The 25,712-nt window shown below is 39.3% G+C and overlaps 1 protein-coding gene across 1 annotated transcript in view; it reads right to left on the bottom strand.

The window, feature by feature from the left end:
* Positions 1 to 25,712, bottom strand: part of ATP8A1 (ATPase phospholipid transporting 8A1) — a 185,698-nt gene that overhangs the window by 77,214 nt on the left and 82,772 nt on the right. Inside the window, exons 22-25 of the mRNA XM_081813165.1 lie at positions 25,352 to 25,547; positions 23,180 to 23,361; positions 9,486 to 9,624; positions 6,119 to 6,183 (exon numbers count right to left, since the gene is read on the bottom strand). Coding sequence (XP_081669291.1) covers positions 6,119 to 6,183; positions 9,486 to 9,624; positions 23,180 to 23,361; positions 25,352 to 25,547 — 582 coding nt within the window. The remainder of the gene's footprint in view (positions 1 to 6,118; positions 6,184 to 9,485; positions 9,625 to 23,179; positions 23,362 to 25,351; positions 25,548 to 25,712) is intronic.

The following is a 25,712-nucleotide window of genomic DNA, read 5'->3' as shown; positions in this document are numbered from 1 at the left end:
CTTCTCTGCCCTTTTTCTGTGTCCTAGGGAAACCAGACAGTAGAAAGGAGAAGGAAAAACAGTAAGAATGGATTTAAGATCCAGCCCTGCCTCTCAGGACAGATCCAACAACTCTCCACATAAGAGAGACCAAGGTTAAGGGCATATTCCACTATAATATAGAGACTATAATATAGAAACTCAGGAGGATTGTTCTGGCAGCCACAGAGTTAATGGCTTAAGAAATTATCGTCTCTTCTATCCACCCTCGACTTGACAGATGAGGATAGTGGAATCAGGATGTAGAGAGCTTTTCGTACATTTTGAAAGGCCTTAATTAGACACTGGTTGCTAAAGACAGACTGAGATTCCCTAGTTCTTAGCTCACATTTTTAGACTTTTCCAGTTTTAGCAGACAGATTTTGAACAAATCATGACAAACTAAAGATATGAAAGAGATGTTAGAAGAATCCCTCGGATCCAGGTCACTAAGTGGAAGGGGTTTCTGAGAAATCTGTGGGCTACTTCCTAGGCATTGCTGAGGAATTACGGGAGAAGTGCCATATACCCTTCGAGCCAGAAATTTGAAATGCCTGCCTTTGAAGACCCTTAAGGAAATGTCTCCTACCAAGAACATAATCAGAACTAATAAAGTGGTTCAAGGTAGCACAATAAAAAAATTATACAAATTACCTAAATGATCAATTTATTACAAATATCTAATAGATTCTGATCAACTTTAGATGATTCTTAATGGTGCTTATCTATGAAATTCTTATTTTCTAAACTTGGAGAAAAACATGATCAAGCTTTCTAAGAAACTCTTTTGTGGACACTGTCAATACTAGACAATAGTTGGTAGGTGACTGGGTGTCAACAGCCTCTGTGTTCTGGACAGTATGTTAGCAGCGGATGTTACTTTTGCTATGAAGGAAGCCAGGAATGGGCAGAGGCAGAAATGCCAGTCAGATTTCCGTATCAGATCTGTGCAGCAAGACTTTCATTCTGTATTCTCAACTGTGGTTTGGTTTTTTACGTTTACTTAAAGGTTTTAAACAATGCTGAACAGCCATTAATTTTTCAAGAAGGATAATTTTCTCAAAATGAGAAAATTTAGAAAGCCAAATAACATTTCTTTTTGACATGAGCACAAAAATTTCTATTACTGTGATTGCCAGGAGAAAGGTTTTCCTATTTGGAAATTGAAGAGCCTCAAATAAAATATTTTACTTGGACAAGTTCAACATAAAAAAGAGAGATTCCGCTTTAAAATGTCAACAGTATTAGGAATATCTTGGTAGAAAATTTGCACAGTTCACAGCAATATGCATCACTTATGCAAAAGAAGATCTACACTTATATCCTGCTTAGAAAAAAATTAGAAGATGGGGAAATAATATATCTTTTGTAATGAAAATGACCATTACACAGAACAACTTGCAAGCTGCTAAATACTATTTTTCTACAAAATTTTATACCATCTCTTTCTTCTATCTGCCAGGCCCTATAGTAACCATACCAGTCCTCTGCCAAGGGTAACATTCTCCTCCCTTTATGGGCAGCAAAACTGGCTCAGAGAAGTTACCTAATTTCAATTTGCCCAGAGTCCCACATTCAGAATAGGGCAGAACTGTACCATTTCATGGAATAATTTGAGTACGCTCATTAAAACTGTCACTTGATGAAACACACACACACAATCTATTTTCTATTACATAATTTCCTAAGATACTATGTTTCTACTAAGTTTATTACCTAAATGTTAATTATTTGTTTGTGCTGATGGAATGGCAATCCCATATTTTATCATAATCAGTACAATTTGAACACAGAGGGTGCTTTTCTTTCCCATGACAATGAAAAATAAATAATGGTTTATCTACAGGCATTCTAGCCCATCTAATGATTTGCTTGAAATCTTAGCTGTGGATTTTATGACATAGGATCTGAAGGAGCTATGCAAAGTGATGTTTCCTTTCCTGCTGAGAAGCAAATGAGTGCACCACAGTGGGTCTGACCCCAAACAGCCAGATTTGTAAAGTCACCACTTAACTCCCTGGGAGAAAAACCTTCCCCAGACGGCAGCGAGAGAATGCATGGCAGTGCAGAGCTGGATAAATTAGCATTAATCCATTCAGCCAGGGTTTGCCTATGATCTTCCACACCACGCGGTCACTTGAATTGCTAAGGATCTTTCTAACTGCTCTTAAAATACCAGATAAGATCAATTACTGCTGAATTTACAACTGATACACAACTTTTTTTTTTTTTTTAAAGGGAAACCCTTAATTTATCATTACTCAGTGACTTAATTCTCAAATATTTCTGGAGTACTTACCATGTGGTGGGCAATTTGCTGGGCACTGATAGAGAATGGTTAACCAAAACAGACAGACATGCACCGTGCTTTCACCGAAATGGACTATTCCCTTGGGAGTCCTACCTGTGTTTGGTCCAGTAGAAATAGGTAATGCAGGGACCCTTTGGGTGTTTATCACTTATGAGTTACTGCCCTGAAACCTTCAAAATGAAAATAAATGCCCTTGTCTTAACAATCAGGATGTAGTACACTGAATATTTTTGGCATTTCACTTTTCTTTTTTTCCCTTGAGATTACTATTTCTCTCACTCGATACTCAGAACACATACAGAACATGTTTATCCCAATTGGAGGAAAATTATGAAACAGATGAAAACAAAAGAAGCATAGCTATCATACCCTCCACGAGATGAAAGCTTACACGCAGACAGAAAGGATCACGTGTCAGATGAAGCATGGCTTGTCATGTGTTTGTGTCAACATCACAGGTCCTACTCCTGACCTCTTTCAAGCGTCAGAAAAAAGCATCTATTACCTGTAACCTATGTTGCTGACACAGGCCTAAACGTCTCAGGGACTAAGGGAATGCTCCCACGGAGGTTTCTTCAATGTTGTGAACAACTGCAACCCAGTTTTGGAACCACTCCAGGGATCACTGGTGCTCCCATTCTCTGTTACCTCCCTGTGATCCTGGTCCGTTGACTGTACCCCACGCCTCCCTGTTCTTCCACACTTGTCTGTGGACAGTTCCTTCTACACATCTTACCTCTTTGAGGAGGCTGATGAAGTTGTTTCCCTTGCCTGGGGAAGCGAATTCTCAAACCTGGCCCAGCATTCCCCAGCTGATCTGAGACCACCTTTCCAGGTTTAACCCGTCTGTCATTTCTTTCCAGTTTCCTCATAAACACTGTGCCATGATTAAATAATTAGGTAGCTCATCTATCCTATCACAGAGCAATTGCTATGGTAATATTGAGAAAAAAAAAGTATAAAGCAGTGTGGATAGAATGCTGTAATTTATGTTCAATAACAAAGTATGTGTGCATAGACATAGCAGAATATCTCTGGATGAACACTTGGAAACTGGAACTGGTGGCCGTTCCTAGGGAGATAAACTGGGTTGCTTGGGTGTAAGGATGGGGGATTCACTTTTTAACACTTGTACTTACCCCTTTCTGTAACTTGAATTTTACCTTATGTGCCTACATTTATTCAAAGAATACTTAAAAAAATTATAACCTTGTGTTCAAGTTCAATGTTGCTCTTTCATGCCCCAAATATACCTTGAACTTACTTGCATAAACTTTCTGCTTCAAGTATTCCTCCATTACTCAACTTCTCACCTCTACCTAACTAAATGCCACTTACTTTAAATACTTCCCTAAGCTTCACAATATTTTCATAGCAAGATAGCTACCTTATTTACGTATCTGTTTTGTACTGTTACTTGTATGCATTTTACTTCCCTTATCATCTGTAAGCTTTTGAAGGGCAGGGCTATCACAGTTATAATTTTTCACAACATCGTAACTTGAATAAACCAAAAATTAACAATATGGGTGTAGGGAACAGAGACACTGTGAGCTATAAGGGGCAGAGTCCACTGAGTGCTTGCTTAGTGGTGTGTTCTCGGGGCTAGCAGAGGCCTACTAGATGAATAAATAAAAAGGAAAGTCTTCCAACCACAGGCTAGGATTTTTTGTTTGTTTGTTTTTTTGGTTTGTGTTTTTAGGATTAAAGCATGGTTCACAGGGCACCTGGGTGGCTCAGTTGGTTAAGCGTCTGCCTTTGACTCAGGTCATGATCCCAGGGTCCTAGAACTGAGCCCCACACCAGGCTCCCTGCGTTCAGTGGGGAGCCTGCTTCTCCCTCTCCTTCTGCTGCTCCCCCTGCTTGTGCTCTCTCTGTCAAATAAATAAATAAATAAAATCTTAAAAGAAAATAAAGCATGGTTCACAAACTGTACTTATTACTAAAGATGTGAACAACTTTCATGGTTTCAAAATCATGCATTATTCTTTAGACTACACATTTCTCGAAGGTTTCACAAGAAAGGGAAAAGGATCACAAGGATTGTTTTGAGGACAGATAAGGAAGAGATCATCATTCCAATTCAAAGATCAGAAGTCAAACACCTCTCAGATGTAATTTCTGTTCTCCACCTGACTTCTAAACATTTGCCTCTTCACCATTCCTTCTATGCACTTGGCCCCTCCACTTCGCCCACATCCTTACTAATAGGTTCTTCTCGGCTCTGCTCTTTGTGTCACCGTGACTATTTTAAGCAGTTGTATAGTCACTCCCCTGTTCTGTCTTCCACCTTAAGTTACAAATAGTCACCTTTACTTTAAAATTCTTACAGGTCATTTGACCTGCATATTTTTTTTTTTTTTGCTTAACTTCTATTTGACACTGTACACCTAACAAATCTTTCCCTCTTTCCCAAATTTAACTTCATGTGATCACAGCCATGAATAAAGGATGTCCTAGGAATCTGTATTTCAGCCCAGAAGTTAGGACATTAAAAAAACAACAACATGACTTTCCTATAAGAAATGGTGAATTCATGCTGTTTAATAGGTTCTGCAGATTTTTAAAAAAATTTTTTGTTATGTTAATCACCATACATTACATCATTAGTTTTTGATGTAGTGTTCCATGATCCATTGTTTGTGCATAACACCCAGTGCTCCATGCAGAACGTGCCCTCTTTAATACCCATCACCAGGCTAACCCATCCCCCCACACCCCTCCCCTCTAGAACCCTCAGTTTGTTTTTCAGAGTCCATTGTCTCTCATGGTTCGTCTCCCCCTCCGATTTCCCCCCTTCACTTTACCCCTCCTGCTATCTTCTTCTTTTTTTTTTTTTCTTAACATATATTGCATTATTTGTTTCAGAGGTACAGATCTGTGATTCAACAGTCTTGCACAATTCACAGCGCTCACCATAGCACATACCCTCCCTAATGTCTATCACCCAGCCACCCCATCCCTCCCACCCCCCTGCAGATTTTTTTTTTTAAAAGAAACAAAATATATATTAACCCTGGAAGCTAAAGCAGATATTAAATGTTTTATTTATTTATTTAAAAGATTTTATTTATTTATTTGACAGAGAGAGAAACAGCAAGAGAGGGAACACAAGCAGGGGGAGTAGAAGAGGGAGAAGCAGGCTTCCCACTGAGCAGGGAGCCCGATGTGGGGCTCGATCCCAGGACCCTGGGATCATGACCTGAGCCGAAGGCAGACGCTTAACGACTGAGCCACCCAGATGCCCCAGATATTAAATGTTTAATATACAAAATTCCCAGGTAGGGAGTGCCTGCGTGGCTCAGCTGGTTAAGCATCTGCCTTTGGCTTGGGTCATGATCCCAGAGATGGAGCCCCACATCGGGTTCCCTGGTCAGTGGGGAGTCTGTTTCTCCCTCTCCCTCTGTTCCTCCCCACCCCCCATTTATGCTCTCTCTCTCTCTCAAATGAATAAATACAATCTTTAAAAAAGATTCCCAGGTAGATATGAACAAACCACAGTCACTCAGTAACCCCTTGACATAATGCTTTTGTAAAGCAGTTTTGTCTCACACCATCAAGCAAATCATTTAGCAACTTGTTTTAGCTGTCGCGGACACAAAGCTGGAATCTATTTACCTCAACATGGTTCAGAACAGTATACATTATGTTATAGCAGAACAAGAGTGAGAAGTATCTTTTAACCTAAGGAAGATCAAATATTTCCACAGCTATTTGGATATAAAATAAAATACTACAAGATGATTAAGTTATTAAAGGATTTTTTTTTAAAAGGATAATTTTACTTACATCAAGAGAGCCTTCATTTATAACAATCATTCCCATATTCTTCCTCAAAAGTTTGCAGGAGTGTCCTATGTCCAAACATAGAGTAGATTAATTGATATCATTCATTTCTCTAGAGAAAAGTAGTGAAGATGTTAAAGTGATAATACTATAAAACATCTAAATTTTATTTATTTTTAATCTATTTTATTAGATAAAATTAAGGTTTTATCTATTTTCTTAGGACTTGATGACAGTTACCTGTTTCCAGGTTTGTAGGAAGTTAAAGAAATGCTCTTATTATTGGAGGGACACAAGGATAACATTTGGTGTGTTAAGGCTGTCTTGATAAACAAGTAGGGAAAGAGAAAGTGGTAATGATTCTCAATGTCCTGAAAACTAACAAATTTATATTGAATATCCTTCATGATGACCAACATGAGGAATAGAAGATAGGCTGATGGGGGGCGCCTGGGTGGCTCAGATGGTTAAGCGTCTGCCTTCGGCTCAGGTCATGATCCCAGGGTCCTGGGATCGAGCCCCGCATCGGGCTCCCTCCTTGGCGGGGAGCCTGCTTCTCCCTCTCCCTCTACTGTTCCCCCTGCTTGTGCTCCCTCACTCTCTCTTTCAAATAAATAAATAAAATCTAAAAAAAAAAAAAAAAAAAGAAGATAGGCTGATGGTTGTTTCTGGAGAAGGTGCAGGAGGGCTGTCAGACTATCTTTTGGACCACTGATCGCACCACCATCTCCCTGCCCTTGGACTGTGGTCATGTCCTCTATGGTCGTGTCCTTTCTTGCTTTGCCGTACCTGCTGCAGGGCAAAGTCACCCACTGGTTTAACCAACTCTGCCTCCTTGGACCCATCTGTGTATAGCTGAACATGGCTGGAGAAAACAAGCAAGCCCCACTGACTGGTGTTTAAAATATGACCATCACACGTAAACTAATATCATCGATACTCCTTTTGTGAGCTCATTTGATACAATGGTTTTATATACCATCTAAACACTGACATTCTGGAACTCAGATCTCCCACTTAGAGCTCTTTCCTAAACTCCAGCCTCTCACATTCCAGCGCCTGTGTAACAGCAGATGCTGAGGTACAAAAACAGGCAACTCAAACTCAACAGATCCAAAAACAAGACTCTCTATCTCCTCCCAGAAAACCTGCTTCTCCTCAGTCTTCCACATTTTGGTTAATGGCAACTCCATCCTTCAGTCACTATGGCTAAAACTCCTTGGAGTTATGCCTGAGTCCTTTCTTTCTCTCATGCCCTACATTTAATCTATTGGCCAATCCTGTGGGCTCCATCTTTAAAGTACATACCTGTTCCAACCATTTCTCACCAGCTTCACTGTTACCACCCAGGTCCAAGTCACCACCATGCCTCACCTGGATTAATGCGAGAGCCTCTTCACTGATCTCCCTGCTTCCACACCAGCTTCCCTTCCAGTCCATTCTCAGCCAGCCTAGTGGCCAGACTGATTGTTTTCACAGGAAAGTCAGTCCACGTCTTTCCTCTGCTCAGAACCAGCCTGTGGTTTCCCACCTCACTCCGACTAAATGCAAAGCCCTCACAAGGGCCTGGGAGGCCTCGTCCAACCTAGGCTGTTACGCTGCTGGCCTTTTCTCCTACGCTCCCTCTTTGCATTTCTGTCCTTTCCAGAACAGAAGACAGCTTTCTCTAATCATCCAAATGACAAGCTCCCTCCCTCTCCTCTCTTAGGTTGCTTCTCAAACGTCACCATCTCAGTGAGTTCTTCTTGACCTCCTGATTTAAAACTGAATCCTTCTGTGCAATGCACCGTAACCATTTGCTGTATGAATGAATCTCACTATTTTATTCTAGGAAAAGGCCCCAAAGATTATGACCCAAGACTCTAAAAGTTAAATGTTACCAGAAACCACCACCATACTCTTCACAGGAACGGTCATAATGGCTACATGCCCTGAACTATTTTCAGGATCACTTAATTTTCTTCAGATATCACTCTTTGTCACCATATAGTCTCCCTCTATCTGTAGTCATGTTTTCTGTTCAGCATATTTGTCTTTCAGGTCTCCCAACTCTAAAGCATTTTGTATTCTTGTACATCTTCTTTCCATTTGTCTCTAACAACAGTGATAATTTTTATAATCAAAATTAACCGTTTGTGTAGCTTACAGATTTATACTTCTACTAGCTAGTGTCTTTTAAAAAATAATTTTCCTCTAGTACCAGCAATTTACTATAAATCTGTAGTTTTATATTTACAGAATGCTGTGATTACTAAACATTCTAAGAGGAATATTAGGTAAATGTTTCTTAATGATATTTGACAATGACTTTCTAAAAATGTGGTTTCATGTTGTAAACACCTCTGAATGGTTTCTTCAGCTTTGGGAGAGTTTTGGATGTAATTCATATCATGAATATCCAGAGGTTTATCTATGTCAGGGCTGACAGTGTTCAGGCAACCTACTATTACCGAACATGGACGAAAAAAAAAGAGTGACCTTTTCTTGCATATAACTAGTATATAGTTATATGAGGCCTCACACCAAATACTAACGTTCTTCTCAATGAGACCTCTGTTATGGACTGAATTGTGTTCCCCCTGTTTTACACGTTGAAGCCCTAACCCACATAATTTGCAGATTGGGCCTTCAAGAAGTTAGAGTTACGTGAGGTCAGAAGGCGGGTTCCTGAACCAATAGTACTGGGGCCCTTATAAGAAAAGGAGGAGACACCAGGAGCATGCATCTACAGAGGGGAGGCCAGCTGAGGACGCAGCGGGAAGGTGGCCGCTGCAAGCCAGGAAGAGAAGCTTCGGGAAAAGCCAAACCTGCTGACACCTGATCTTGGACTTCCAGCTTCCAGAACTGTGAGAAAATAAATTTCTGCTGGTGAACCCACACCATCTCTAGTATGTTGCTATGGCAGCATGAGCTACCTAATAAAATCTCTTTGTGAAAAATGAATTAACTGCAGGATGAATGAAAACTGGCAACCTTCTTACTTCCCATCCCAGAAATAACCTGTGTTCACATAAACTAGTGCTAATACACAAGTGTGCCCTAATCCCAACCTCCAGACGTTCACAGGCAACTGCAGAGATCTTATCTACATGTGTCAATTATGGCTGGGAGGTGGGGGTAGGCAGAGATACAAAGGTGAGAGAGGGTTATTTTGCGGTTACAAGAGCTAAGGTTTGGCTGTATGCACAACCACTGCAAATGTAAAGGGGCACTGGGGCCATAAGTAAATAGAGAAGCCCAATAATATTACAAATACGGAAATCTTACAAAACCCAATCTTTCAGATCTTGAAATCCCTCAAATTTATCTTCCAAAACATGTCAGCATGTTAAAAAGCATCACAATTTAAAGCTTGAATGAGGTGAATTACCAATGTTAATGGCGGTTTCTTGCTTGTCCCCTGTAAGGATCCAGATTTTGATGTCTGCTTTCATGAGAGTTTCTATAGTTTCAGGCACTTGATCTTGTAATTTATCCTCAATGGCTGTAGCTCCAAGTAGCTGAAGATTCTGGGGAAAAGGAGTGGAAAAACTGTTAAGAAAAAAACCAGTTTAGATTCTTTAAGAATTGAACTGTATATGTCTTTCAATCAGAGACTAAATGGTAATACATAGACTTTGATATAAATTCCAACTATTCCATTGAGTTTTCTCTTAAGGATCCCTGACTTTGATCCAGTACTTTGGCATGAACTATGCTATCTTACTCCTCTCTACCTAGGTAGGGGACGGATTCTTACAAAAACAAAAATACAACAAAAAGCCATATAGAAGGAGGAAATCAAAAGGGAGTTAAAGAGGAGCGGGCAGCTACTGAAAAATAGCAAAAACAAAAACTATGGAAGTTGATCAGAGCAAAGAAGCAGTCTTGCTGCCCTGTTTGAAAAAGAGTAAGAATAAATGCTTATTAAAAAAAGAAAGAATGCTGAGATAATTAAATTGTAATTTGATGCGTGTCATAAAGCGTACACATATCATACAACTCGAAATGCCGAGGGAGAGAGAAATAAACCAAGAGATAGCATCAGTGTCTGTAAGAAAGAACAGGTTGGGCACTTTTAACATGGCTCCATATTTAGGTAGTGGAAGCCCAGAGTCCATTAAAGATGGCATCTTTCATACAAGACTGAACACAATCAATATGCTCTGCAGGAAGCTCTTCTAACTGCTCACCAGGAAGAAGAATGGTTTCTGCTCTCATCTTCCTAAATGGAGGAAAAAGAGAACAACTTTTTGGTTGTTAGGGAAACCTGGCTCACCACATAGATGGAGGCAATGGTTCTTGGTCCTAAATACATAGGAATGCACAGTGACAAACTAAGTCACAATCAACTGATTCTTGGATTTTTCCCTGTAACCTAACCACCAAGATGATCCACCCCAACATTTATCCTTCTAATCAAGTTTTTTTCCCTTCTTGCCTTCGTTTTTTATTTAAAACATCAGGCAAAGACCGTATAGATACAAGGGAAATCAAGTGCTAAGGAGAGTGTCCAAGTTGGTAATAACAAAGAAAGCATTCCATTTTCTCTCTTCCTTCTAACATTAAGTTCCATTTACTATTTGCCAAAGTGTAAGTCTAAAATTAGTCCTAAGTCTTGGTACGCATGGAAAATATATGCAAATACACATGAGTAAGTGAGAGAGAGTTTATGAATGTATTAGTTAGGAATGCTTTTGGCTATAATAGAAAAAATCTACCGATGGCTTAAATAAAGATTTTGTTTTCCTTCCGTAAGTAGTATTGGGACAGGCAGTTGTGGGCATTAGATTCACTCTGCACATCTCTCTCAACATCTCAAGGTGGCGGCCACAGCTGTAATTAGCACTGCCACACCTGAAGACAAAAGTAAGGGGTTAATGCCAACTGTACCCATCTCTTATTTGAAAGCAAAAGTATTTCTAGAAGTCCTTCGCAGATTTCCAAATATGGCCATATTTCGTTATTGATATTTACATGACCATCCTTAACTATTAGTACTTAGCTTTTCCAGCCTCAGTAATGGGCAAGACAGAAGAGGGATGGGAATGGGTGTTAAATAAGCCTGCCAATAGTCTCTGTCACAGTGCTTACAGATGGGCATGCGTATGCATTAGTGTTTATGTACACATGTGTTTATGTATGCATGTATGTTTATAGATACATACAACACATCCTCTGCTACTTTGCCTGGAGAAACTTGGCTCATCCTGCAAGGCCAAACTCAAAAGTTACTGCTTCTTTGAAGTTTTACTTCTAAAACACGTTTTCCCCTCTGCAGCGCCCTGATAGAACTTTGCTCATCTTTAGACATCTTAATTTATCATATTCAGATTAACTATTTAAACGTACAACTGATAGTTTTGTTCAGGAGTAGGGACCATGTCTTGTTCATCTTTATACTACATCTCCAGAACACTGACAGTCAGCATTCAGTGTTTGTTGAGTTAGTGAAAGTGAGGGAATGACAAAAAAAAAAAAACAAAAAATCCAAAATCTAAATGTTATAAAGTATTGCAGCAATCTAGACCATATTCTTTTCAGTATACTCCAAATAAGTTTTATAGCTATTAGATTCACTTGATGCATGACTTCTTAGTTTATAATACATAAGACAGGAAGGCAAATTCCCTTCTTTAAGGAGATAGTATTATTTTATTATCTTTAATGGGAAGCAGATTTGAAATCTATCATAACCTGATGAATAATTATCATCAAGAAGTTCAAGAATGAAAAGGAAGAACAGTTCAGCAACAACTATGCCAACATCACAATTGCTGTATTTCAGCATTTAGACAATGATTCTATCCCCATTCGTTCAGCTACTTTTGGGGCATCTGCAGCTAAATCATCCTGGCCCCCATCCCAGGGAAGATCAGAATATAGCTGGTTCAAATGCCAAATATTCCACAGAAGGCATAAGGTTTTTTAATGATCACAAGGATCGTTCAGTAATACAAGCTCTCAAAATTTTCCAACCTAAAAATTTATTTTTTTTGCGATGTCTCACAAAACTCTGAGGTAAGTAGATAACGGGAGAGCCAAGATGTGAACACATTCACTAGAAATATATAAACAAGTATATTTGTGTATCTTGTAGCTCTAAGGGGAGAAATGAGCTCAGGAAGTATAAAGATATACATTACCATGCACAAATCTAGTAAAAATAAACTGACTGCATTGAAGCCATATTTGAAGGAAGGAAAGCACCTGGTTTGCACAAGTAAAAAAGAAATATTTTTTAAACCAGGTAAAAATAATATAAAGGACTAAAGAGGTAGGGCCAGTGATGTATATGCTCAAAGTCGACAAGCAGGCTAACTTGGGGAGTTTGGGTGACTATGATAACAGGAATTTCTAAAAAGGGTGATGAAACAGTTCTGAATATTCAGCAAAATTGCAGTGGGTCTATTTTGAAGCCTACAGAGGAAAAACTGTGTTCTCAAGCCTGCTAATCTTCCTTTTATCCTAAAAACTCCTTGGGTACAGCACTTACTAATTTTAGTGGAAGGCTCTGCAGCCTCCTTTCCTTTGGCCCTGGTGTCATTATTGTGAGATTAAGATCTTGAGTGATAGGCTGTTCTGCCCCTGGAAATTAATATCTTTAGCTACATAATGACCACTAGAAAAAAAATTTGAACTTTGCGTGTTTTCCTGATCATAATACAGGAGTGTTTAAGCCGTAATCAATTTCATCCCAAACATGTATTACTTTACACAGATGGCCACTAATGGGCACTATGGGAATTACATATTCAGCAAGTGTTGAAACGTGATAAAATTCCCATGGCATTTATGGAATTAAAAAAAAAAAAACCTCAAACACTAATTTTACTTTCAAAATGTCACTATGCCAAAAGTTATAAAGGTTTCAGGTTGATGACTCTTCGACATAATGTAGATTTAATTATCATTGAAAAATCATGAAATAATATTTATTCACCTAGTAAAGCCTCAAGCATCTTATTTTCTCTTTCAGATGTTCATAATGTATGCAGAATTTTTAAAAAGTCATAGAAATGTAAAATTTCTACCCTAGTAAAGATAAAAGGCTTCATGCAGTGTATTTAAAAACTATATGATAAAATGTATTATGATGGATTTAGAAATTATGTTTTTCCCAGTACATGTATATTTTGCTAAATAACAGAACCTCAAAATGACTTATTTCCATATTAGCAAATGTTTGGTTAGTACTTAGATTATTTTGTATTTTTACAAAGTCTGTGATAATATTTCTAAATAATAAAAAGTATAATAATTAAACTCATATCAATTTGGGTTTCAGATTACAACATGGACTATTTGGCAGAAGTTTCTTTAAAGCAAAGAAAGAATGTCGGTAAGCAAAGTTTTCCTACTGGAATAAGTATGAGCAACATTTGGTAACCTCTATTTCAATATGAAATAAGACCGTGAGCAGGAAGATGAAGAAATATTTCCTTACTAGAGAAAATGTATCAAACACTGCCAAGTGCTTTACATTTATTAATTCAGTTAATAGTTTTGGGGAGGTTGAGTAAACTATCCAAGGTCAAACAGAGGTTCAGCTGAGCTACCATGGTAAGAACAAAACCCCAGGAATCAACAAACACCCAAAGACAGCAAATGAGAAGTAAAACTGATTAAACGAAAGTTAGAATTTTATTCAAATCATTTTAAGTTCTTAAATATTTGTTTCTGTTCTTCAGTCTTTGGTAGTAACTTTGTTTCTCTGAATCGGTTTCAGACTTGGTCCTGAGCCACTCCTGCGGAGTGTACCTATTTCCCCGTTTCCACCTTCAGGCTCCGGAGGCACATCTGGGGACTGGCTCCTCTCCACACACACTGGCCTGCACCCATTCTTTCACAGATACTCTCTGAGCAGGTAGTTCTTGGCAAAATGGTGGGATCCAACAATGAGTTCCTTCCTCTGGGCAATGTACATTTTTGAATGTACCAGTAGAGATTCTTCTTGGGATTCCCCCTAGCTTTCTGATTGTACCTCCTTTCCTTTTACTGGTGTCTGTTTCTCCTAGACCCCAGCTGCCTGGCTAGCATCAAGGCCCAAGTAAGTAGCCATGGGACCAGGAACCTCGAGTGGTGGTTGTCAGTCACCTGAAGGGCTTAGGACACACACATCACTAGGCCCCAAACCCAGAATTTCTCGCTGAGTAGGTCTGAGGTGAGACCCGGAAATATGCCCCGGTAATGGTGCTAAGGGCCTGAGGACCGAGCTCTAACAACCGTGTAGGTAGAGCAAGGTTGACAAAATGCTCCTGTAAGAGCACAGAGGGCAAGTATTTTAGGGTTTGAGGGCTGTGCATTCTCTGCTGCAACAACTTAAACCCTGCAAAATGGCATGAAAACAGCCAAAGACTGTGTAAACAAGTGGTTGTAGTTGTGTTCCAATAAAACTTTATTTACAGAACCAGGCAGTGGGTGCATCTGGCCGTTGTGCCGGAGTTTGCAGGCCCCCCTCTGCAGAATGCCTGCCTGACTGCTCTGGATATTTCCCTGTCCAAATCTTACCCTTCTTCTTTAGCATGGCCTCAGAATCCTCTGGACCCAGTTCTCTCTCCTTGCAATCCCCAACCACAGACAAAATCTCTTAAATGTAAGACAGGGCTACCATCAGAGAAAAATAGTGTTCTTCCCAAATAATATTACCATATGCTATACACGATCTTAAACGTAAACATTTTTTTGTGGGTACAAAAGAGACACACAGGGAAGGGATCTCCTCTTTAGTCTGGGTGGCTCCAAGATCCAGTCCAACATGAGGTAACACTTGACCTTAAATCTTAAATGAAGAATTAAGACTTGGCCAAGGTGGGGAAAGGATGGGCAAAGGAATTCCGAACAGAAGAAATCACAAATGTGAAGACAGAAGTATGCAAAAGCATATTGTGTTTGAGAAGTTGCCATTTAGACAATATGGGAATAATACATCAAACGAGGTGTGGCAGTGATTTAAATGATGCTAATCTGGTAGGATTGCTCTAAGGATGAAATTGGACTAGTCGTCTCAAACTTTGAGTAGTAATTAGGAAAAAGATGAGGCTGGAAAAGCCAGTAGGGAATGGAAAAGGAAGGGTCTGCGTGTTTTGTGCAGGATTCCAAAGACAAAGGTTATGTGAGGAAGAGTTTTAGAAGAGGGATAGGATAAGACTTACATTCCAGAGAGATTACTGGTGGCTGACTAGGGACGGATTAGGAAGAACAGAGGCCTTAAGACCAGTTAAGAGGCGATGGCAGTTACCATCCTGTTTAGCTTAAAAATATGGTAACCCTGGACTCAGGATACGCTGATGGGTATGTGATCCTTAGTAATTTTATAGTGCTGACTCGCAAAGTTTGCCGGGCTCCTCTCTGTTCTGCATTTCACTGGTCAGAATTCACCCTTGTGGTTTTTCTTTTCAATGTCTTGGAGCACATAACAATGGAGTTTTATTTAAAAAAGGAGAACCTTGTACTTCTTTCCTTTCAATGTAAGTGGGGCTACAGAACACTAGGACTAAGAGCATTAAACCACTGGGATGGCTCATTTGCCTGCTTCTGGAGAAATCAGGCAACCGGTTCATTTTTCCAAGGCCAAGAAGGAGATTTTAACTTGGTGCTTTTTGAACCACGGAAAATCATACTTGAACTCTCACGCAGCCGAGGGCTTGCCAAATAAGGTCAGAATTCACACACCCAGCTGAAAGGAATCAGGATTTGAGAGGCGATTGGGTGTAGCCTGCAAAAACAACATCCATCTTCTCTGAGAGAGAAGAGAGCAATACCCAGTGTGGAAAGTCTACCCTGAAATGCTCACATTAAGAGATCTATCAGGCCAGAAAGGAGACGCATGTGAACAAAGGGAAACTTAAAAATTTTAAATACGATTCTAAAGATGAGTTGAGGGAAAATCATGAAAAACAAACTTCTGTCCCCATTTTTAAGGAAAACTGGGTGCACAGAGGCCCCCTCGTTGACTCTGTGGACATGTCCCAACCACACCAGTACCTCTCAAGTGCTGAGCTGGTGATTATGCAACCAACATGCTTGGTTACATTTTATCTCTCAAGTTTACAACATTTTATGTACATTCTTGCTTTCTTCTAAACCAAACCCACAGAATAACATACGGATTATTAACATGGGATTTGGAATTAACAAGGATTCAAATCCCAGTTCTGCTGACCACTCGATATGTGTCCTTCAGCAAGTGGCTTTCCTAAGAATTTCCTAACCTGCAAGATAAGGTTAAAAATACGGACTAAGTAGGGTCGTTCTCAGAATGAAATTAGATCAGTCATCTCAAAACTTAAAAAAAAATTTTTTTTTGAGTAGTATCATGGGAAAAAATGTTGAGTACTCACCTAGGACATTGCTAGGTTTTTGTAAAACATGTTTGTCCTGTTAATATTAATAAATTATCTACTTTGCAGAATGCAAAAACAGAAATTATAAAAAAGCTGAGATAAAATATAAATAGAAACAGAAGCTATAACATTTTCCTGCTCACCCCAAAGGATCATCTTGTGTACCCCATTTTATAGGCCCTTGAACTAAGTAATCAGGGTAAAGAGGAGAAGACTTGGAGTTTAGTCAATGCCCCAAAGTGGCAGATGCTAGTAGGTGAGCTGATAGACTGCAAATATTCTTAAGGAAACAGTAAAACAGGAAACTGCTGGAATTTTAAACCATGAAATCACTGGTACATGATGTAAATTTTCATTTAGTACACTTCATTTTTTAGTACAAACAAAAGTGATATTTGCAGCTACTAAGAATAGAAGTGGTAGTTTTATCTGAAAAAGCATTACATTCTAATACAGAAGTTACTATGAACTTGGCAGTCATAAATGTTCAAGAGAAGTCCTGTTTTCCATTAAGTTTTATATTTTTCTAGTAATCCTCCAAACCACTCGTTGCCACATGTTGCGAAGGGTGCTAAACTGTTGCGTTTAGTCACACTGAGTGTAATGGTTGATCTGTATTATGCCACATCAAAGCAGTCTTTAAAAAAAACCTAGAAATGTCAGCCACATTTGAGGGAAGAGTCAAGGAAATAATGTAAAAAAGATCACTACACTTCATTGTCCTATCTTAGTGACTCATCTCGGTGCCTGGGGCACTAAGTCCTGTCTGGAATGAACATTTTTCAGTTTACAAGTGCCCTGCCTATCTCCACCCACTAAAATTGAAGACAGGGATGTCTCTGTCCCTGTCCCCTGCTGCGCCTGAGAGCCCAGAACAGAGCCTGTCATGTGTTCAGACATGTGCTATTGAATCATTCCAACCATGTGCTTCCCACAGTCGTGTATTAAATAACTTAGAAAACAAGTCTTTAAAATGGCTGGGTCTACATTTCTACAAAATGCATTCTTGAAAATTATTAGCTCTTTTCCCCAACATATCCCTAAATTAATCCCTAGTGACAAAACATGTGATATGAGCATCCTCACTGTGGAGAAAGCATGGGCTGTATTAGTAATAGGGGCCAGGCTTTCATTAAGCAAGCACCTACTATAGAAACTTAGCTTCTGGATAAATTTTTAATTGAATCATTTATTCATTCATCATATATTTATTCACTAGTTAACACAGGGAAGATAGGCAGGTGCTGGAAATACAGTGATGAATACCATAAAAACAGTCCTTGCTCTCATGAAGCTTCAATTTAGTGGAGGCTCTACCTTAATCAAAAATTACAAAATGTGTATGAAACATTGTTATCTGATTCAAAGGAGAGCTAGATTGTCAAAGCTACAGTTTTCTGATTACTCTTAAGTGCAGAAATGATCTTCTCTGACTCATAATCTATTAAAAATAGTGTATCAGGTAAGTTATCATTTTTTAAAACAGATGTTGTAACCTATGCCTAACAAGAAAAAAAAGAAAAAAGAAGAAAAACCAACCTGATCACTAGTGAAATCCTGCTTCAATCATTGCCCAATCTAGAGAGGTGTTAGATCTCACTCTGTTTTCTGTTACTGCTCAAGATAAATAATTTGCTTTCATAAACACTAGATGCAATTAGTAGGTAATTTGTGCAATGCTAAAGATATAACTGCATTTTTCTATTGAAGCAAATAAATATAAAACGTTTTCAAAAACCTGTATTTACCATGAAGGCACACCTTCCTATTTCAGCCAATAATTTAACTATAAAATCTTCCCTGAAAAGATCAGAGCCCTCTCCGCTATTAATTTTCAAAGGAACCCAGCAGCAGAGTATGAATATGAGGCAAAAAAAAAATTTGTTTTAGAAACACGTCAGAATAAATCTAAAGTGAAAGATCAAAGAACAAGGTGAGAAATTTCAGAGAAACCACTGCTAATGAAGCATAAAGCTTCATAATTATTCTGTTCCTTATCTGTAATTTTTCCTGGCCAAATACAAATAAATTAATTATAAATTTTATTTTAAAAATCAGATTTTTAAAAATGCAGACCAACACTATTAAGTGGTCTCATAATCTAAAATTATGAGTCCAAATATATTAATTGTCTTTCAAAAGAACAAGTTTAAAGTAGGTAAAGCAGGTCAAGTACATGCTCTGAAAGACTGAGACAACTAAGTTTTCTGAAGTGGTGAGGAAGAGATGAAGAGGTGTTACCTTCCATAAAACCCAAAGCGATCCACAACTCCCCTTCCTAAACTGGGTCAAGACACCTCAAGTACCTGATAGGATTCTAATTAATCCCTTTTGCATTTTAACTATGTGAACCTTCTTGTTCCTGTATGATTTTGTCTTCCTATGAATAAATACTGCCTCTTGGCCTATATTTAGTAACAGAAAAAAAGATATTTCAGGAACATCTTGAAACAGCTTATAGCATTAGAATTTTTTTCTTTTTAAATCCTGTAAGTTTACCATCTGAATGCAAGTGTTAGAGCTCAGACTGTCCCACCTGATAGCAGAGATGATGCTGTTATTTTATAGATGGATGTAGAAGTCCTAAATCCTCTCCTCTAACAATGACTGTCAATAGGGAAAGCAATATCCAGAGGACTTTTTCAAACCTCTCACATTTCCTTCTTTCTTTTAGTGCCCTGGAGGGTGAAAGGAGTACTTTCTAGTGCTCAGATTGCTGGGAAAGAAAAGTGACAAAGCAGTGTGCCAAGGGACCAATGTCATTATCTTGTTGGATGTTCTTGGTATATTTGGATATTTTTGCAGCTTATGCTAGGAGTTTATAACACCCAAAGGAATAAGGCTTTAACCAAATTTCAAAAACTGAATTACTTGTTTGAACAAACACTGGAGGGATAAGATAGAGAGTAAGGTTTAAAAGTACAACCTTCATCATTTATAACATTTTACCTCTTTTGTAACATATTAAAAATATTTTTGTTTTCAGGAAAAACTACAAATCTTTCAAATTTTGAATGTCTTTTTTTTAAAGATTTTATTTATTTATTTGACAGAGAGAGACACAGCGAGAGAGGGAACACAAGCAGGGGGAGTGGGAGAGGGAGAAGCAGCCTTCCCATGGAGCAGGGAGCCTGATGCGGGGCTCGATCCCAGGACCCTGGGATCATGACCTGAGCCGAAAGCAGATGCTTAACGACTGAGTCACCCAGGCGCCCCAAATTTTGAATGTCTTTAATGTAACACTATCACTAACGTGTCAATGGCATTTCACATAATTAATTCAAATATGTTCAGAAACAATTTGTATAGGACCACAATGATGATCTGATCTTTCATTGAAAAGTGAAAAATATTGAAAATATATAGTATTCTGAGGAGCACATTTCCAAAAATTTTACACACAGATGGAATATTATATGGTTTTCAAACGGTGCTCAGTGGAACCCCAGAATTGGGAAAAAGCTCCTGATAGACCTTGATGAGGGCAAGGTGCTGAGGCTGAGGGGAGAGCCAATGTGGGGCTTCTCCCTACCCCTCCACTCTTTAAACAGAGCAGCTTTGCTTTTATCTACTATATATATGATGATTCAGGCAATATTTTGTTTGGAAAATGGGTTTTGCTCTTAAAAAAAAGATTTAAAAACGACTCTCATGGTTTAAAATTCACTATCTCATATGCGAAGTCCATTCTTACGGTCTGCATAAAAAAGATTCCAATCACATAAAAAAAGATTACATAATCAACATGTCTCATTTAAAGTAGCCAAAGAAGAAGCCAAAACGGTTGACCCCTAACTGTACGCAGCTGAATTTAAAGCCGGGGCAATGCACCAGCAGGATACGTGCTCTGACATGTTGAAACATGCCTCAGTGGGGTGGTTTTAATGGCAGTCACCCCCAATTCCTATGGAACACTAACCCCTGTTGATTTTAACAAAGAACGGAAGCTAAGACCAAGGAAGGAGTGATATCGTCCCGGCTCTAGATACATTAAAAACCCAACAGTCTTCCAATGATCGGGGTGGGAAAAGCATTTGTCAGAAAAATAGCGCTCAGTGGCAGACTCTTCAGTATCATGTGCCTGTTCTTTTTCCCTAAAAAGACCTCTGATCTTTTGTATAGTAAATCAAAACCAAAAACAACCTCCTCCAACCACCCATCTCCTTTAACTGGTAAGATAACCTTTTGGGTTTCATTTTAAAAGTTACCACCTCTCTGAAGGCTTCCGTTGGACCAAGTTTGTGGGTTACCACTCTGGGTTCCTTTAGATTTCCTTACTTAAGGAATTTGTTCAGACCGTGATGCTCAGGGTCTCAGCTGAGTGTTCCTTGTTTGCTTGTGCTTCCCCAATACCTAACATCTATTAGAAGCCTAATTAAAGTTAATGAAATTAATACTTGAATGAAATTATGGTTTCAGGGGTAGGGATGGACACAGAAAACCAGTCCTTATTTGGAAGCTGGCTGAGCAAGGGAACCAATCCCTTCACCTTTCTGGCTTTCAGATTTTTTTCAATAAAACTTAGAGACCATGGCTTACCAGAAAGTAAAAAGGAAACAGGTATAAATTCCTCTTTTCATTCATTTTAGGAAAGAGGCACTCAGAGGGAGACATCTGTATTTGTAAGCTAAAAATATACATGTAATGCCATTTCCCCAGGCAACTTAAATTTCAGTGTGACTCATGATCGCCATCTGCTGGAGAGAAGTTGAGCATCTATTTCATTTAAAAGATGGAAGTCACAAGGTTTTTAATATCAGATACTGTGCGCACACACACACACCCCCCCCCAACAACTGTTAAACCTATAAAATATAATCTATAAACTCTAGAGCGCTCAGAGTAAAAATGTTATTAGGCACATTTAAACATTCAACTCCAGAATTTTTGACAGTATGCTTCCTATAGAAATAAAATTTAATGTTTCGAATCCATTTTCAAATACTTGACTGTAACTTATTGTATATTAATTCTACCACATTACCATGGAGGGCAAAGGCTCCATTATCTTCAGGCTGTGTCCATAAGGAGACAGGAGAAAACTTATTTCCAAATGGTAGTTTTTTGTTTTGTTTTAGTTCTCAAAAGAATAAGAAAGGCAACAGATTAAAAATCAATACCGTTAGTACTTTAGGACAACAAGTAGCTTTGGTCAGGGAGATTGAAAGAGATTATGGTCATGGCCTTATAAATAATAAAATATTTTATTTTGCCACATCATGTCCCAAAGACATACTCATATATAAATACATCTGGAGAGAGAGAGAGACACTCAACAAGTTAACTGAGAGCGAGCGGTGTGTGTAATTCTACAACTGGGGGACGAGTATCAAGCTGGAAGATATCATATATGCTATCACATGTCTTTGAGAAATAAGCAGGATCCAAAAATAAGTTCAAACATAAGGAAGGTCTGAGAAACAAACCAGCTTCTAAAGTGATCACAGTCTATTGAGGAGACAGGAGAGGCAATATCTAGAGTCACATATGGCCACGGTATTCAGCAGAGAAAACCGCCTGCAGCTAGGGTGGGACATTCCCCAGGATTACACAGAGGGGACGGCACACGGGGAAGGGAGGCGCAACCACCTTTCAAGAAAGGAAGCACCAGGGAGTAAATTGCTTGAAAGGGAGGAAGGAGTTAAAAAAAAAAAAAAGTCAGCTTTTACTTATCTGCAGGCAGGATTCAGTAAGCTGAAGCTAACAGACAAACCTGATCCTGTGCAGTATAAACATGAATAAAGTTAAGGAATTCTGCAGTTAGGAAGTTATTTGATGGAAAGTGAAAGGTTAGAATGAAGATAACTTAAGTAGCCGGGAGCACGAACTCTGGAGCCAGAATGAGGATTCTGGCTACCCTCTTTTGAACTGTGTAATCTCAACCAAATTTCTTAACCTCTCCGTTTCCTTGGTGTCTTCATCTGTAAAACTGGAATGAACGATACCTAGCTCAAAGGGACGTTGTGAGGATTAAGTAGTTAATAGATTCAAGGGCTCCAAACAGCACCTGGCACACAGTGAGTACTACACAAAAATGTCTGCTATTTTGAATTAAGGAAGCAAGATTTCTTGCTATTTATAAAGCATCAATAAGAGTGTATCCATCACTTTTTGGATGAATAGCCTTGGTCTCCTTATCTGTAAAATGAGAGTATTTTTAGTTGTGACGCAAATGAGGGATGTGTGTCTATGTACACACACACATTTATGTACACACACATATATGTACACACACATACATTTATGTACACACACACACACACACACACACTGGCTAGCCAGGGATAAGCACTGGGTTGTTCACTTATACATTTTTATTATTAGCTACAGAGTCACACAAGCTGTATTTTTATTATATTATTTTGTATTACACATGATACACCATGATCAACTCTATGCACACATGCATGCATATGTAACTTGTGTGCAAGTGTGTGGGGGGAGGGCACGCTTATCTTCAATGACACAGATGCAACAGTAGACATCGGCAAGAAGCGGTTAGACTAGCCTAACTTTGATCCAAAATTATAAAAAGTAGGAAGATCTATACAAAGCAATTCTAGAGACTTTTCAGCAAAAGCCTTAACCAGTATTAAGATTTGTTAATGCTTGGACCAGAGGAGATTCAACAGTAAGAGGTGTGTCAAGATATTCTGATCTTTATTTATTGGCTCCTTGAAAAGACTGAAGTTTTCTGGAAACCAAGTTTTCTGTATGAGCAAAATGGTCTTTCACGTACCTTTTCAATCAACTCATAACTCTCTTCGAGCTTCAGCAGCCGGTTCTGCACAGACGTGGATGCGCGCTGATAGACCGCTCGCCATTCCTCAAAGTCGCTCTCCGAAATCTCAGCCACAGCGAAACATAAAGTTCTTAACCCTGAAAGAAGGTAGCAGACATCCCCCCAACACCAAATAATATTTCATTCAGAAGTCTGACCCTTCCATTTTTATATAACTAAGTCTTGTTTTGAAAAGACCAATTCAATTTAAATAATATGGTTGACGTCTGATTCAGTTAGGACACAACCTCAGTGTAAAATGGGTATCAAAGCTCCCCTTACCTTCAGCTGGCCCCCTGATTTTGATTCCCAGCTCTTTCAATACAGCCTTTGTGCTTTTTCCAAAGTGATTTTTTCCCGACACCCTGATCTTATCAGGTTATTCTTTTGCTTGAAATCTTCCGATCGTTCATCCCCAGGATGAAGTCCAACTGCCAAAGGCTAGCTCACTCACCATGTACCAAGTGTCTTCGACCTCCTTCCCTGCCATTTACCTCCTATATACCCAGGTCTCTGCACATGCTGGTCACTTTTTCTCCATTTCGCCCCCTCCAACTCTCTCCACTGTCTGCCTTGCGTCTACTTTAAGACTCGGTTCATGCCATTATCTCTGAAGAATTCTCCTCTCACTCAGACCCGAGGCAGAAATCCCGAAATGCTCATATGGTGTGAACGACAATGTTCCATATTGTTTTTCTTGTGGAGCTCCTCTGTTAGTGTATAGCTCCTGGAGGGGAGGGCCCTGAGTTCTTCAGTTCCATAGCTCCCGTACTGAGCACAGTGGCTGGCTTACAACAGAGGCTTCATAGACGCTTATGAAGAAAGAGAGGGACCCCAGTGGCATTTACTTGGAAAGCCATCTGCCTCTTACAGGGATATATGGTTGTGCTTATTACTGCTCTTCGTCACTGCAAATTTGTAGTATATTTAAGAAACAAAACAGAGGATCATAGGAGAAGAGAGGAAAAAATAAAACAAGATGAAATCAGAGAAGGAGACAAACCATTAAGAGACTTAATCATTGGAAACAAACTGAGGGTTGCTGGAGGGGAGGGGGTGGGGGGATGGGGTAATGGGGTGATGGACATTAAGGAGGGCACATGATGTAATGAGCACTGGGTATTATATAAGACTGATGAATCACTGACCTCTACCTCTGAAATTAATAACATATTATGTTAATTAATTGAATTTAAATTTTAAAAAAAGGAAATAGTAAAAAAAAAAGTCTAAAAAAACTGAGGTATAGTGACAAAACAAAGGACTCATCAGAAACACCCTGGGAAAACAATCGAAGCTGATGTTTGAGGTGACCTACTCCCAGTGCTTGGTGCCTATCAATTTCATAATTCACTTGGAAGCAACCCTCAGCCAGAAAAAAATAGTGGATTGGAACAAAGAAGAAACAAAAGCATTTAGCAGCCAGGACAAATGCAGTTAATTAGGTTCCTGAGAAGACAACACCCTCACTCAAGGTCATTAACTCTCAGAATAACTAGGTGCTAGTGATCTCAAGCCAAATAAAATATGGCCAGGGAACATGTCAGAAACAAGCAGCAGAGAACATAAGACATAAAGTGCCCAGAGGACTCTATCTTCCAAGAAAGGAGTAGGGTTGTCTGTTGCCAGCTCACTGAGCACAGAACTTAAATCTTTGGGGCCATATCAGGACATGTTTTTCTCTTTTGAACAGTTTTTTTTTTTTTTTTAAAGATTTTATTTATTTATTTGAGAGAGAGAATGAGATAGAGAGAGAGAGCATGAGACGGGGGAGGGTCAGAGGGAGAAGCAGACTCCCTGCCGAGCAGGGAGCCCGATGCGGGACTCGATCCCGGGACTCCAGGATCATGACCTGAGCTGAAGGCAGTTGCTTAACCAACTGAGCCACCCAGGCGCCCCATGTTTTTCTCTTTTGGAAACTTGGCTGGAGACTTACTCAGGGGTAGCCATGGAGTCTAAGTGTTGTTCAGCCTAGGGCCAGAAAGAATAGGGTGGAGGTGAAGGCCAAGCCAACTCAGCTCTGTCTAAGACCTGGAGTATCTTCATATCACAACCAGAGAAGACAAGGATGCTCCCCGAACCCTCCCTTACCATTAAAAGAACCAGTGCTGGACACCAGCTAGGCTCTACCTGCCAAGCCCCACTGAAGATGAACGTGAGCATCTCCATGCTCTTGCACTTTCGGAGAACTGAGAGAAGGGTCTCTATGTCCTTGCTTTTCGAAGCCTGGTGCTTTTAAAAACAATCCCCTCTTTTCATCGCTTGGATGAAGAGGAAAAAGGATTTGATCAGAGGTCAGGCTTGCTGTCATTGGCAACAGTTCAAGCTGCGGCAGACAAGAGTGAAAATTTCGATGGGAGACTGATTGATTTTAATTTTTTTTTAAAAAAGATTTTGTTCATTTATTTGTCGAAGAGAGAGAGACAGAGAGCACAAGCAGGGGAGCAGCAGAGGGAGAGGGAGAAGCAGGCTTCCCACTGAGCAGGGAGCC

Source organism: Leptonychotes weddellii, chromosome 2, assembly GCF_054177405.1.
Source record: "Leptonychotes weddellii isolate Sample4059 chromosome 2, ASM5417740v2, whole genome shotgun sequence".
NCBI lineage: Eukaryota > Metazoa > Chordata > Mammalia > Carnivora > Phocidae > Leptonychotes > Leptonychotes weddellii.
The sequence above is the reverse complement of the archived record's forward strand: the minus strand, read 5'-3'. Positions and strand labels throughout refer to the sequence as shown.